This window comes from Coloeus monedula (genome assembly GCF_965178545.1).
Source record: "Coloeus monedula genome assembly, chromosome: 14".
NCBI lineage: Eukaryota > Metazoa > Chordata > Aves > Passeriformes > Corvidae > Coloeus > Coloeus monedula.
Window position 1 is genome coordinate 9728366 of NC_138794.1, and position 15618 is coordinate 9743983.

Consider the following 15618-nt stretch of genomic DNA (forward strand, 5'->3'; position numbering starts at 1 on the left):
AAAATAATTCCATGTGTGCCTAAGCAATTGAACATTGAGTACTCAATATTCCTTTACAGTTGGATATTAATATTGGAAAATTTTGTTACTGTTATTTACTACAAGATCGAATTGTTCTTTTCCAGCAATGATGATTGAAATCTGAAATGTGTAAAATCTATGATCAGTGTTTATGTTACCAGAAGTACTGGAAGTGCTCCATTGGAGGGTGCTGAATATTCTTAGTGAGAGATATGGCCACCCTCTGTAGCAGCATAAATAACCATGTGTAAGATTGTTTTTTTCTTTTGAAAAAGGTACTTTAAGTTTGAAAAACCCACTTGCAGTGAATAGATCATGTGCTTATTTCTCAGTAAAGGTGTGAAAGTTGATGTGCAGGGGAAAATGTTTGTAATTGTATAACTTGTGTGGGTGTGGGTTTTTTTTCTTTCCTTGGCCAGAATTTAGTGTCAAATAACCTGGTGATCAAAATGATTCATTTTTGGTTATTCTCTCTGCTTATTCTTTTCCCTTTTTGTTTTCCTCCGTATGACTCTCAAAACTAAAGCCCATTATTATTGTAACTGTGAATAGTTTGTTTTACATAGTGGTATGTAATTTTCTTTTATTTTTATGCTAATCATTTAATAATCCAAGTGCAACTTAAGTACCTGTCCGTTGCCAGTTTATAGTTTACACAGCTTTTGTGGTCATAGGGAGGAATGGCTTTGAGGGTGCTCGTTCAGTCTGAAACTGGATATTTTGCAAACTGAATATGTAGCAGAAGTCCTTGAGGGTAACAGGTGGTGTCCTCTGCTTTTTTCTCCTCCCCCCAGGTACCTTCATTCAAATAACATAGTTGTTGTACCTGAAGGTAAGTAATCTACCAGCTCATGATAAGTGGCAGAAATCATAAAATATTCATTTTTCTTTTTTGAAGAGGCCTATTTTTCCTTTATTTTCCCATAAAACATTTAAGATTTTAATACAGAGTATACCAGTGTAGCTTTTAGTTGATAATATCCTTGTTTATGCTATGTTAAATTCTTTTAATGAATTCTCAAATGCACCTAGATGCTGTTTGCTGCAGTTCTAATTGCAGAAAGTGAAAAGGCTAAATGGCACTCATCTACAGAAACAAAAATCCAGAGTGTCTGCTGCTTTCAGGCAGTTACCACACTGAATACTCTGCTGGTTTAGATCATGACAGATTTGAAACCCAAAGGAGCAAGAACTTGTACTAGTTTCTTTTCCTTGTCTTAATTGCAGAGTTATGTGCTCAACTTGAGGAATTTGTGTTCAATTTATGCTATTTCTGAATGTAAATTGTATAGACTCAAAGGACGAGAATGGAGAAAGTGGTTTCAGAGCAGAATTGTCTTGAGGAGAATGTACAGATGGGAGTATTCTGTACACCACTGTACTTGTTATCCCTTGTCTCACTGCCAGCAGAGCTATTTGTTAGCTAGAGCACCATTTCCACAGTTGATGTCATTGAGTTGTGAGACCGGCTTTAACACCTCGAGATGCGCTCAGACACAGCTGGCGGGTACTGTGGCTTGTTCTCCTCTCACAGTCCTGTGAAGATTTTAATGTTGCTCTTGGGTCACATTCATGTTTTAATCTGTTCTTTCACAAGCCATTGGCTCCTTGGTTAAGCTGCAGTTTCTGGACCTAAGTGACAATGCCCTGGAGATTGTGTGTCCAGAGATCGGCCGCCTGAGGTCTTTGCGGCACCTTCGCCTGGCGAACAACCAGCTGAAATATTTACCTGCAGGTGAGTGCAGTGTGTGAGGGGTCACAGCACTGACACAGCCTTGCAACTTCACTTGCCAGCTGATCTGCTCTTGGTTTACTGAGTGGTGCAACTTGCAGGGATTGCTGTTTGTATTCCTCCCAGTGTGCTCTGTAGTTAGAAAAAAGCTGTGCTCTGTGTGCTTGCAGAGTACTGAAAAATGCTGCTGAAGTGGGAAAAATGTATTTATTTAACAGCCTTTGCCATCATATCAAGAAAATATTGAACTTCTTTGAGAAGACACAAAATGCCAATGACAACTGTCATTATGATAAAATGATGTTTCTTCCAATTTTCCATAATATAAGGGTTTCTGGTCCTTCCTTCCTTTCTTTTCACCCAACAGCCCCAATCTCATATTTTCTAAAAAGACACGTGTCTAGTAGCTTTGCCTATGGCAGTTCTATCTCATTGTGACAGTAGATAACAAATGTTTGTCTTGCTAGTTTATAATAAAATAGAAAAATTTATTCAAAGTAAATGCGACACAAAGTCAGAAAAAGTTGGCCATAGGCAGATTTTGAATGATTTTTTTTGTCTTCTAAATACTTTGATAAGCAGATGTAACATTATTATTCTTCCATCCCCCTTACATCTGTTCAGAGAAGATGATGGTGATTTTCAAATACTTCTTTTTATTTCAGTTTTTAATTTTTCTCTGGTGTATTTGCATTTTCTCATCTGCAGAGATGATAAAAATTTAAGGCTATGATTTCAAAAAACTGGTCTAACTTAATCTAACAGGATTAGGTTTTGGTTCTATTTTAACTAATTTCTCAGTGTGACCTTCATGTGTTTGTAAGTTCACATTGTTTATTCTCAATAAATGTATTGCAAATGCTCCTTGAAGTTTTGGGTGCAGAAATCTCACTGTCCTTTCCTTGCACTTTTCTAGGCTGCTTAAAAAAGTCAAAGGATGGTTATGATTAGAAAGAAAAAAAAATATATGACTATGTAAATGCTCTGGAATGAAATTAGATAAACCTGTTAAACATTATGACCCAGGGCCAATAAAATTTCCATCAATTTTCAGATGTCCTACATTCAAAAGAAAGGAGTGATTTGAGTGTGCTTTATGTTCCTCAAAGATAATTTACCTTATGGTGCTGTACCATGAAAGAAAGACTTGTTCAAAGAGAAAGTGACACATTTTCTGCAAAACTTCACACATTAACTTAAAAAGGTTCCAAAAAAGACTTTCAAAAGGATAATTTACATTACTGAAGAGTTGATTTGGAGTCTACCACATTTGATTAGGAACTGGTATCAGCTGAGACTTTCTGCATTAAATTTCTCCTGAAGTTTATACAAAATTTGGTCCTGAGCATTGTCCCTGCGTGTGTTTAGGTTTGTGTGCCTGAAGAGTTTGCATGCTTAGAAATAATACTTATGTTGCCTTCTTGTGCACTGGAGAATCCAGTAGTGTGTGGTCTTTGTGTGTTTCTGGTGGTGTCCTTTGTGCCATTACTGCTGCTGGTGCTAATCCTGCCACTGTCAATGTGACGGGATGTCACACAAGTGTTACCAGCCCAAGCAGGATTAGCCTTTCACTCACACTGCATAATTTGCCCACTGGAGAGTTAATCTACTACGTGAATGTTTCCTAAACAAAACAATTCCCAAAGAGGGCTTCCAAGCATATTTTCTGAGATGTTCTCTGTAAAATTGTGAAGACTTCAAAGACTTCGTTTAAAAAAAAAAAACCTTAGGAGTTTCAAAATAACACGTTCAACAATTGAAAAAGGAGAGAAAAATAATAAATTCTGATGAATTGTTTCATCCTTAATTATACTGGTAGCATGAATCTTCATTATAGAGTCAGCTAGCATTCTGTTGGGAACACTGGCAAAGTTCAGCTGAACTAGGATGGGATGTGATTTCACTGTAGTACATCATTTTACTGTGTGTTCACTGCTTTCTGTACAGCAGACATTGCCCTGCATTTCTGGGGAAAGACAGCTCTTAATGGCTCTTAATTTATCATAAGGAACCATTTAAGATAAAAGTTAGCTTCTACCTGTGCAGCTTGTGCTGAAATTAAAGATCTGCATTAAAAAAGAGCTTTTGGGTTAAGATCACAGTCATTCATGGAAATTACTTCAGAGTCGTTGCCTTGTCATTCCTCTTGGGTCTCCATTCCCAGTGTCTGGTGTTAAAAGTATCCTCAGGTTTTTTCCAAAATTCCATGGATATCTAGGAGGATACTCAGTAATATCCTAAACGAATTGCTAGAAAATATCTTCATTGCAGCTGCAGAACAGTTGGATGGTAAATGTTTGCTATTATGTGTGAACACCCCCACTGTTCTATTGCATTTTAATTCATAAGAATGATTCTTTGTTGTGTCTTCCTTAATTGTGATTAAGAGCTAGAAGAAACAATGCAATTAATAGCATATGTTGATTCATTATGCATTTTTAATGATTTTGTTCCACAGTTGTGCTCTTAATTTTAAGTATTTAAGATTTGCCTTATAGAAATCAAATTTTAAACCAATTGAAGTAGTGTGCATTTAAGATCTAGATTTAAGCCTCTAGTCTGATTGTAGAGATTCTTCAGACTCTGATAGAGGGTGAGCCTGTAGTGTGGTTTATCTTCACTGGGATGGGCAGGGTTTTAATCTGTTAAGTACCTGTTTTAATAAAACCTGTGACAGTTTAATAATAACAACCAATTTGCTTTTCTCAGGTTTGGTCATGATTGTCCAATGAATTTTTTAAAAATTATTTTAAGAGAGGAGATGGGGGAGAATGATAAAATACATGCAGCCAGTGTAGAGGCACAAGCTTTAGCTTCCTGAGGAAATCAGGCAATACAGGACTGATGAGGAGGGAAATGGGCATGAGGTGAAGCATGGAAATGGTGTCCCTTGGAGGTGGGGAAGGACTTGTATGTGCAGTGGCACTCTGGTAGTGTGATAGTCCTTCCTTTGCGCTCAGCAAACACTCCCCAAATCGGTGCTGCCCTTGGATCAGATCCTGAGCTTTAGCCTCAAGGCTCTGTGTTTGATCTGCCACTGCTGAGGGGGCTTCCATCAGCCTCCTTTCAGCTGTTGTGAGAACTGCTCAAAGGTGACTCAGCTGAACTTTATGAGAATTAAAGGGAAGAATTTGTCCAGAATAAGCATGTTGAAACTGAAATACAATAGCAAATGGCTGGAAGAAAATACTTAGTGAAATTCTCTTAATATCATATTTTGGATATACTTTAGATAAGATTAATAAGCAGACCAGCTTCTGCCTAATACAGAGTCATCAGTATCTGCATTCTGGGGTAATCAGAATCCCTGAGAGGTTTTGCCTTTCAGAGAAGAGCTGATTAAAACAGTTGCAGATAAGTAAAAGGAGATTTAATGCTCTAAAGTTCTCTTGAGTACATGTTTTCATTTAAATGCACAACATTGTTTTGTTCTGCAGATTGTAAATCTTGTAGCTGCTGTCTTTAACAGTTTCTTGGTTCATTTATTTGGCTCTGGTAAATGCAGTTCTTGGACATGAAGTAAGTTTTGTGAAATTTTTTACTATTTAAATGTAGCACTTAAATAATCTAAATTCTTGAGGGCCATTTGGAAATGTGTGACACCAAAGATGTTACTGGAAAAAATCAGCATAGACAAAAGATGGTTATTTCATATTATTACATTAGTTCATATATGAACTTGACTTAGTCATGACATTGTGTTTTCACAGTAGCTGAACTTTATTTTTTCAGAGATTTCTCCTTTTAATCAGTGAATTGATATTTTAATTTAGAATTGTAGAGTTAGTTCTATATGGACGTACTGTCAGAAGGAAGTTTTCTGAATCTTCTCGCTCATAAATGACTAACTAGAAAGTTCCCCTTTGTTTCGGATGGTTATAATGCATATGATATTTCAGCTCCTTTCATTCTTGAGAAATCTTATTTCTCTTTGTGTAAGAACTACTCTATAGTTAAAAAAAAAAAATCCAGTCAGATGCATTATAAAAATTATTCTTGAGGCGTCTAAAACCAAGGTTCTCTGTTCTGCTGTTACCATTTAGATTTGGTTTGACTTTAGCCTCAGAATCTTTTGATGTGCAGTGGTGGCTCTTCAGGTTTACATTTTGATCTTGTAGCTGGAATGTATGTTTGGGGAACAGATGACTTAAAAGAGGGTGGGTTATACTCAAATTCGGATTTAAGTTTCTTACTTGACAAGGATTAGATGCGTTTTTTGCCCCTTACTGGAGAGCTACTTCTCTTTAGAAACAGCAAGTTTTGTAGCATCTTGTTCTAAAATTTAATTAAAAGTGAGGTCATGTTTACTCAGCACATGCTGGAGTTAATTATAGATTTACTGAAATGAAAAGCTTAATGTTTTGCCAAGTCAAGAGCAAAAGCAAGTAATTAAAGAAGAGGGTATGGTTTATGATCCCAGCCCATCTTTTGGCAAAATTCCCTTTAAGAAGGGGAAAAAAAAAAATCAGCAGTTGTCTTTACATGGACTAGACCGATGTTCCCTTTGTGTTTGTTGTTCAGGAACTTTAAGAGTTGAGTGCATTGACCTAGCAAAGGAAAAAAAAAAAGAAGTGACCAAATAATAGCAAATTTGTTGCCAAAAGTGGGAGGCTGTTTGTTTGAATGTTAAAGGAAAGTGCTGCTGAGGGAGCAGCCATTGCTGGAGGGGTGCAGGTCTCTGCCACAGTCCTGGGCAGGTTCCTGCCCCAGGACAGGGAATTTATGGCTTTCTTTGCACATCCACATTTACGTGTAGTCTCTGGGGACTCCTGCATCTTGCATCCACTTGTTGCCATTTTGCTTCCTTTAGGTAGACTGAAGGAAAATGAATACATGTGCCTTTGGTGTATTTAAAGTGCAAACTGCAGCAATATTAAGGGAGATTAACAGCATGGAGACCCTTCTTTTCAGTTCTGTTCAAATCCTTTTCCTTTTTAAGGCAAATTGGTTTAGAAATATAGTTAGTTTAAGACTCATTAAAATACATTTGTAGGCTTATAAAACTTTATCTTCAAAGCATTTGAGAAAGATGCTGTGAAGCTGATAAGGGAGTGTTATCCTCATTTTACAGAGTGGAAAAAAAGTGTTTTTAACAGAAGTGATTTGCTCCAGGCCACAGCAGGAGTCAGTGTTAGCCAGAAATAGAACTTGGGTGTTCCCATTCCATTTGTTAAGACCACACCTTTTTGAGTCTGATCATATTTAATGTTAGGGAGGATTGAGTCTTCCCACCCATTATTAGGAAATTAATAATTATCTCTCCATAATGAATAACCCTCTGAGTTAATAGGAAATTAATAGCGGTAAGATCAGTGAGTTTTTGTAACTGAAACAACTTGTGCTTCCAGAAGGCTGGAAGAGTTCAGGAAGATGAATTTTGAAATATATAACTTTTATAGATAAATACTAGATAATTTTCTCTTACCTATGTAACTTCAGTGTAATGACAAGGAGGGTTCAGTCATTGCTAAAATTATAAATCAAACTGTAATTGTTGATTGCTGCTTTGTCTATTTATACAGTAACCCTTGGAATGTTGAGTGATTATTGCAGTCTGCTTTGCTTTGGAATTTGCTTTACTAATTGGGGGCAGGAGAAACTTCCAGATATGAAAACTGCATATTCATTTCTCTCATTTTTTTAAATGTTGCTGTAAAGTACAATATCTGTATTTACTATTCATACCAGTATTTAACTGGTAAAGACTTCCTGAATACCCAACTTAGAGTTCTGAATAGGGCTCAATATGAGGGATTTTGGTAAATCTTAATTAAAGGCACATAAACACGATTTCTTCCCTCCCTTCTTTTCACAGTAGATTTCCACTGATGGGTACAGCATGCCAATAATTCTGTTCTTACTCTAGACCCTGGCATGAAAATATGTGCTCCTAACTCATTTTTTTTTAATTATATTCCACATTTTGATTTAGAGGCTTCAAAATGAGGGGGAATAAATTTGGCTTCTTACCTGCTCCCCCCAGATTTCCCTTCTGCTTTTATTACTGTCTCTGATTAGGGCAGATCACTTTGATACTTAATAAAGTTCAAATTTTTTTTTTGTAATGGTTGTGAGTTTAAAAGCAAAGGCGCAAACTAATGCAGACTCTGTTCTTTTTTTCAAGTTGGCATAACCTTAGTCCACTCTGCTTTCCTAATTTAGTAACATGTATAAAAATATGCACGATGGGACAGGTTTGGTACGCCAGGCACCCATCCAGGAGCATGGTGTTTTTAAGTAAATGGACTTGTGGGGATTTGAGGAAAACACAGATTAGGTTACATGAGCTTTGGACTCTGGAAGTATGTGACTATTTAAAGAAGCATGGCCTTCTAAAAAAAATATGTTAATTATTATAATAATATGTTGTTTTCTTTGGAGGAATTGATGCCTAATTATTAAAAATAAGGTTTTCTTTGCACAAATTTGTAAAATATATGGTGTGCTTAATAATTCAATTCTAGCTTCAGTTTGTTTTATAAAACCAAGAGTCAGCATACTAAGCTTTATATTACCTCTTGGGTTCAACAACAATTAATTATTACATTTTTTCCTAAATCAATGCAAAACTTAACCATATTTGCCTGTAACTGTATTGCGTTTTTCACATCAGAATTAGTAAGCTTTGGTTATTATGGTGTATTAATCCAGAAGCACAATAAAAATACCTGATCTCTAAGTCGTTAATTAGATTTCTAGGAGGAAAAGATTTTAAATGTTTTGGTTTTGTATAAACTCTAATACAGCCCTATCCAGGCAGCCTGTAAGAACTGAAATTTTTATAAGAAAAATTTCTCCTATGAAATTACAGCAGGGAGGAGTCAGGAAAAAAATGGCACCGTGGATGGTTAATGACTGGATTGGACTTTGTGAACTGCCTAGAGGTGACCAAAGCACAGGGCAGTGTATTGTACAGCTGGTATTCCTTATGGATTAACTTCCATGCATATCCAAACACACTGGTACCTATTTAATTAAAGGATGTTGCTTGCTTGAGATTTTATAACAGTCTGCCTTGCTCAAACATTTGGTTTGGGTTAAAATCTCAGGAGGACTACTAGTACTTCTGAGTGCTCGAAATTTATGGGGAGGGAAGTGAAGACAGAGGATAAAAGAATTCCACTAAATTCCTGGAAATTTTCGTTAACTGAAGTTTTTCCTGTATACTCTCACCTGTATAGAATGTCAGAATGAGTCATCTGTGCATAGAGCTGCTCACTGTTCTGTCTTTGTCTACTTGCCCCTTCTTAGTGTTATTTTCTTTCCCACTTCCCCCTCTGTTGAGGGGCTTTTAAAAGCCTCTTTGTTACTATCATACAAGATTTTTCAGTGTACCACAGAAGGTTCGTAATGTCACTGGATGCTGGTAACAAAAATAGTATAAACATAGTCAGAAAAATTCCAGACCTGTATTTTATGCTTAAAAATGTTGTTTCAATATAGGCTTTTGTTCCAACACTTCTTCCAGATGGGCGTCTATTGGGTGCACTGGAACTGAAATATTTCCCGTAACTGTAGCAGAAATGACGTTAAGAAACAAAAAATCCAACAAAACTATCTCTTTCAACAATGGCCTGCGGTATTCCTGGTATTCCTCATTCTGGTGCTGCACAGCAGGTCCTCAGAAATGCATGTGCTGAGTATGTATGTGTTGTAATTCAGTAATCTGAAAACTAATGGGAACCAGTTGGAGGAAGCCATCAGTGTTTCTCACTGTAACATTTAAATTACGGATTCAAATATTGCTTTGTGTACCAGGCTTATTGGACTAGAAAATTCCATCTTAAAATTTGCTATTCTAATTTAGAGCAATCACTGGAAAAAGTATTTGGAAATTACACTTCTTTAATGAGCATGGGTTTAGTTAAAAAAATCAATTGTGTTATGGTTCAGTGCATTACATTTTCAAGTACGTGCAATTTTATAAAACAGATTTTAACTTCTGTGGTCATTCCATATCAGAAAAAAAGATTAGGCATAAACAACCTGGCACTGAGGGTTCATGTCAGTAAATGGAAGCCTAAAATCCTATTGTAGCACAAGGTAATGACCAAGTGTTCTGAGTTTTCTAATACTAGTTTTACAGTATTTAAAGGCCACTCAAAATTGTAACATAACTCTATTGATTTTGATTTTTTTCTTCTTTCTTGTGCATTTTAGCAAGATTATGATGGTTTTGGATCGATCACACTTTTTTTTTGGCCTCTAGTTTTGGTAATGCTTTAACTTGAAAAAAAAATCTGTGCCTGATTTTTAACTGTATTTAAACATGAGCAGTATGCTGATTTAATTACTCAGTTCATTAATAGATCCAGGGGTGTGTGGGAACAGGGTGCTGTGCATCAGTGTCTCAGGCATCCTTGTTTTCTTGGAATTCTTTGTATGATCTGGGCAGAGACTAACCTGTAAATGTTCTCTTTTTATGTGGCAATTCTTTCTGGCCACCAGATTTTTGTTACGGTTATGGTGGCATCATCTGTCTGGACAGAGACATCTCAGAATGACACCACCTGAGTTCTGATCACTAAATACGTTTTTAATAGTTTGTTGAACAAACCTGGTTGTAGAGGATAGCACTGTGTCTGTGTGAAGCTGCCTGTGACTTGCCGTTGCCTGATATTTTTATTTTCAATTCCAAATCCTAGATCGCCATGTTTTTTATTTTGAAACTGGATTCTGAGGATGGGCCAGTGCTGCCATTTGTTCCCTTCTGTTCTATGTGAGATCATAGTGAAAGATTTCCATGCACCAAACTCACAGAATTACTCCCTCCAGCCGCTGCCCGTTCCATCCATCCTTTGAAGAGGAGCTACTAAGAAACCTGGTGAGGTGTAGGTGAAACCAGGATGGAGCAGGAAGAGCCAAACTAATTATTCCTGGTAGTGCTCCCAAGCCTGTTGAGCTTCTGGTTTAGCAGTGCTCCTGAAACTCAGAATCCTTGCAGGGACATGCCTGTTGCTGAGCTCTGGGCCATGGGCTTTCCCCTTTAGCTGTTCCCCTCGAGGGCTCTCAGATAGGAGATAAAGGAGTTGGAGGTGCTTCTAATGGTGGGTACTTGGATGATTCTCGAATTCCTGAGAGGATGGGAGCAGATTTAACTGGATTCTCTATTGTTCAGAGACTTGGTGCTGCCTCTCAAATCCTGGCTCTGTTCTTCTGCTCAGCAGTGCCTGATTCTTCAAGTGACTGTAAGGCTCGTTTCTCCTGGGGTTTTCCTCTTGTTTGTGGGGGTAGACAAGAATTTTGAAGACGTTGAGAGTGCTTTAAGTAATCCTGACAGCCATTTGTGTGAAGCTTAAAACTCTGAAGATGTTGGAGGTCTTCATGTGACTGTAGAAACGTGGTAGTTAATGTTGCATGTTCTTAGGCCTTTTTATTAAATAAGGAGTCTTAAGTACAATTCATTTCAACACAGTTCATTAAACATAAAATTGTGTAACATTTCTCTAGTAAACTCAATTTGAGATTTCTCAGTGAATTGTTGAAATACAGATTTTTTTTTAAAGACTTGCATGTCCAAGTAACTTCCAAGCTTTGCTTTAAAAAACTACTTATGCAAAGTAATAAATTGAAAGAAATTTATTATGCAAAGTAATAAATTGAAAGAAATTTAAGATTAAATACTGATTTTAATACTAGTGAGAAACAGTCTTGAGTTGACAATAAAATGAGTAATAGGGTGATGTGGAAATGCTACTAGACAGACAGATAGTTTATACACTAACATACCAAACAGTCATTCAAACATCTGACAGAAGAAATGACAACCTGAAGTTTTTAGGGTATATGGGAACAGAGCCCTGATGGAATTCCTTTCCCCACTCCTGCTATGGATAGAGCTGCAATTTGGGAACTGAAGGCTTCGAAAAGAAAGTCTCGCTGACCTTTGAATGTCCCCCCAATGTCATGCTGAGCCGGGGGCCACAAGACAAAAGTGGGAAGTTTATACAGCAATATATATAACTTTAGAGAACATTAGGTTGTCATTGCTGCTTCGATCAGTGATATAGTTTGATAAAACTCAGATAAAGGGCTTCAGGCTGTAGCATCAAAACAATGCGTTGTGTTCCTTTTAGTTTGAAAAATGCATTTCTACAGTCGGTTTTTAAGAAGTGGAATGTGCTCATGAGAACTGATTAGACCTGGCACACAGACCTAAATAATGAAGGTCAAATAGAATTATTTGGTTTTTTGCTTTTCAATTGTTTGAAAACTTGGGTTTGAAATTTATGGGGAGGACTCATTGTGACACAGTTATATACCGCAGAAAAAAAATCAATCTGGAAGTGGCTACAGATGTGTTTGAATTCGGTCATTATTCCTTTTGTGGTGTTTGTTTTATGTGAGTTTATTGTCTGCATAGCAAATGAGAGGAAGAAGTGGAGGGTCTTTGGTTGCTTTTGGTTAGTCTTATTCCTGTGGAGTTGAATCTAATCTATGTAGAAAAAGAGACTACCAGGAATTTCATTTTGCAGGGATGTAATTCTGTTTTCTTGCTTGGAGTGTTTGAAAGTGTTACATAAATGTATCTGGCAATCCATAAAGACTATAAAACATAACATTTCTAGTTACTTTAGTTTTATGGGTTATCAGAGTAGGCTCTGAAGCTTAAAAGGTCATTATTCTGTTCATAGCTCTGGCAAATCCCCTCCCACCCCAAAAATTCATGGTGGCATCTCTGATAATCTTGGTAGATGAGAAGGTGTGATGGCTTATTGCTTTACTGGCTGCTTTACTGTGCAACTGTCATCAGGATTGGTGAAAATTCATGTAATCACTGTTGTGTTTATGATGATAGAGTACTTGGATCTATGTTAAAGATAATGTGAGGGGTTCAGTTTGCTTTTGTGCTTTAGAGAAAACCCAACCTAACCCAAAAAGGAACCTTTAGGATCTTTTAACTTTGTTCTTACCTTAGGAAAAAAAACTACATCAAAAGAAAATTCATGTAAGTTACTGTAACTTTTTTTAAGGTGTCATTCCCCTTCTTTTGAAACTTCTTCCCTCAACATGCTGAATCCTCTACTGAGAGCACAGCAAAGCCTCTTCGTTGGAATTTGATACCAGGGTTTTTCCGTGTTAGGGCTGGCAGCAGTCAGGTTCTGAGCAGCACCCCCGGGGCTGTCAGGATTCTCCTCCTTGCGCAATGCGTGTATCAGCTTGTCTCTATCATGAGAGGAGCAGGACGGGACTTCTAAGTAAGTCTTCTCCCTCTGACTGTTCTTACAGAAATCAATTGTTACTGAGGGCATACTCTGAGAAATTAACCTCAACTCAAGTAGTCATATAGTGCCTAATATCAGACCGGCTTCCTAAGTAAAGGAATTGCAGGAAAAGTTGGTTTGTAACTCATCTGTCAGCACTGAATTCTTCTGCTGAGGATCTGATAGTAAAGATAGCATTTACTGATTGCCTGGCACAAACACATGTGAGATACAGGAACCTCATTTCTGCAACTTCAAAACAGATGCTCCTCAAAATACTTGTAAAAGTCTTTGGTTTAGAGCTGTTACCCAAAAGTAAAACTGAACTTCAAGGGAGTTTTAAGGGTGTCTCTTGTAAACGTTTGCCAATAGCTGTTCACACGGGTGAAGACAGATACGTATTGATAAGGCGGAGACCAAACCTCAGAGGTGGAGAGATACTTTGAGAAAGATGTTTCCCATACAGATGGTGTTGGGCTTTCTGTAGTATGAGAACTTCTTTAATACCAACAATCTGTTCAGTGGTGTTTAGTTAAGGCTTTCAGAGAACCTCAGCTTTGAACAGATACTAAACTGCAGGTGTTTTTTCTCAGAAATTTTTCATCAGTTTGTAAATGTGTGAAAAAAAAAAAAAATGGTGGTAACTGCTTTGCCATTTCCAGGTTTACCTCAGGAAGGACTTAGTGATTTCAGTGTGCTGGACTGCCAAGGAGCTCTAACTTTGTTTTGTTGCACTCACTAATTTTGGGAGGGTCCTAAGACAAGCTCAAGTAATCCATACAGGCAAAACCAGCTTTTCACGGGGATTACGTCCGTGTTTACTGCTTTAACTGGCATTGTTTTAAAATAAGTTTATCTGTTAACTATAACTAAACTAAACTAATTTGCTAGTAATTTTTAATGTAAAAGCTCCTACTGATTTGAAATTTGTGAGGGTTTTTTTTATTGCACTAAATTAACATTTATTGACAGGAAAAAATTAGCTCTTGAAGCTTATTTTTTTGTATTTTTAGGATTAGGTGTTAAAAGTTAACATGTTTTCCTGTTAAACTCTAAAGTCTTTATAAATAAAGTTATCTATGAATGTACTTTTGTCTCTTCGGTTTCCTTGGTTTTTTTCCTTTCCTTCCCTAAGCTCTCCCTAACCTATGTACAGTGATTAGCAATATTAACAGGTAGTTGATTTTACTTGTGCATTAAGCAAATGCAATTTACTAGTAAGGATTGAGTGCTCAGGGAAGCTTGGAGAACAGAGTTATTCAGTCTTTGAGAGGGAACAAACACAAACTGTTAATGCTGTGCAATAGAAAAATTTTATAGTGTATGGATTTCCATTTTGACCTTATTGACCAAGTATAATTTAGTTTTCTGCATACCATTGTGAGAGAGTTAAATTACTACTTGTTATTGACATCCTTGTTTTTACTCAGCTGTTCTATTAAATGAATTGGGGCAAAATAAAACGCATCATTTACTGACACTAAATCTAAATGGAAAAAGCCTGTAAAGAGAATGTGTAGAACTCGAGGTATGATGTGAGATTAACCTTCCCGTGGTCCATGTCACACACACAGAGTTTGATACCTGTATTTCAGTTAACTTAATGTTGTTGCAGCGGTATTTATTTAAAATAAAGTCCTGTGTTTTCCTTAGCATTGTCCAAATCTGCATTAAATTGTCATTCTAGATGGAAGGCTTTGATGCCAATCAAGTACAAGTGTACTCTAGTTGGTAATTATTTAACATTTGAGAGGTTTATGAACTAAGACTACTTATTTGTCTAGGTAAAGGAATGCAATTCAGAATTACTTGAGTGAGGGGGTTGGAATGTAATTGCAAGCCTTACTTGTCTACTTTATGCTGTTTTGAAACACTAAACAGCAGAAACTATCACTGATTAAGACAAGGCTTGCAGTTGCTCTCAGCATTTGTAAAATCGGGACAAAGCTAGTGTTGCTTGAAGTCAGATGTCTTCTCTTTTTTTTACTGATAATCTCAGTTTAAAACTGTTAGTAGTTGGTCCATACCATTTTTCAAGTAGTAACCATGTCATTATAGCAGCTCCTGTCTCCTCAGCTGGTGAATTCTCTGGGCTGCTGAGTTCAGCAGAGACAGCTGGGACAGTGAGGAGGAGCAAGAGAATCTCCTGGTGCTGCTGGATCTATCTGGATCTATCGTTTTCATGTCTATTATAGTGGGAATATTTCCTGTAACATTTAGCCAGTCCGTCCCCAGTAATTACTGTTGCAATTTGTAGTAACTTCCAGTGGCCTGGAAGAACTCTTATTTTCATAGGACTTGAGATAAGACAGTCCCATCCAGTAGCATTCATTTAAAAAACAAATACAGAGACTCTACTGCTGTAAACGTGGCTCCAAGCTAAAGATCTCCCTTTGATTCTTTTCCTTATCCCACACAAATTTGTAGTTGCATCTTTTTGTTATAAAGGCCGAATTTGACCCTCAGGGAAGGGTGTTCTGTGGTGTCTCCCAATAGTATAATGAGTGAGCCATAACTCGCCTTGATATAACAGTACTTTCCACTGAAAGATGAAAATTGAACCTGGACCTATTGCTTTTGTTATGCATTCAGTGGAAGAAGAAAACCCCAACTAACCTCAAGAAGAAGAAAGATGTGTCTGTTGTGAGTTGGTTGGAAACA

The 15618-nt window shown here is 37.1% G+C and overlaps 1 protein-coding gene across 13 annotated transcripts in view; it reads left to right on the top strand.

Annotated features, from left to right (window-relative positions):
* Positions 1-15618, top strand: part of LRRC28 (leucine rich repeat containing 28) — a 70545-nt gene that overhangs the window by 26694 nt on the left and 28233 nt on the right. For 8 of the 13 annotated variants that reach the window (XR_014226824.1, XR_014226825.1, XM_082290900.1 and 5 more), the window contains 2 exons: positions 816-853; positions 1619-1756. The exons of 2 other annotated variants lie outside the window; for them this stretch is intronic. Coding sequence is in view for 4 of the 11 variants with exons in the window: in XM_082290900.1 (XP_082147026.1) it covers positions 816-853; positions 1619-1756 (176 nt within the window). In the remaining 7 variants the exon portion in view is untranslated. The remainder of the gene's footprint in view (positions 1-815; positions 854-1618; positions 1757-15618) is intronic. 3 more of the 13 variants (XM_082290899.1, XM_082290896.1, XM_082290895.1) reach the window with 1 other exon arrangement.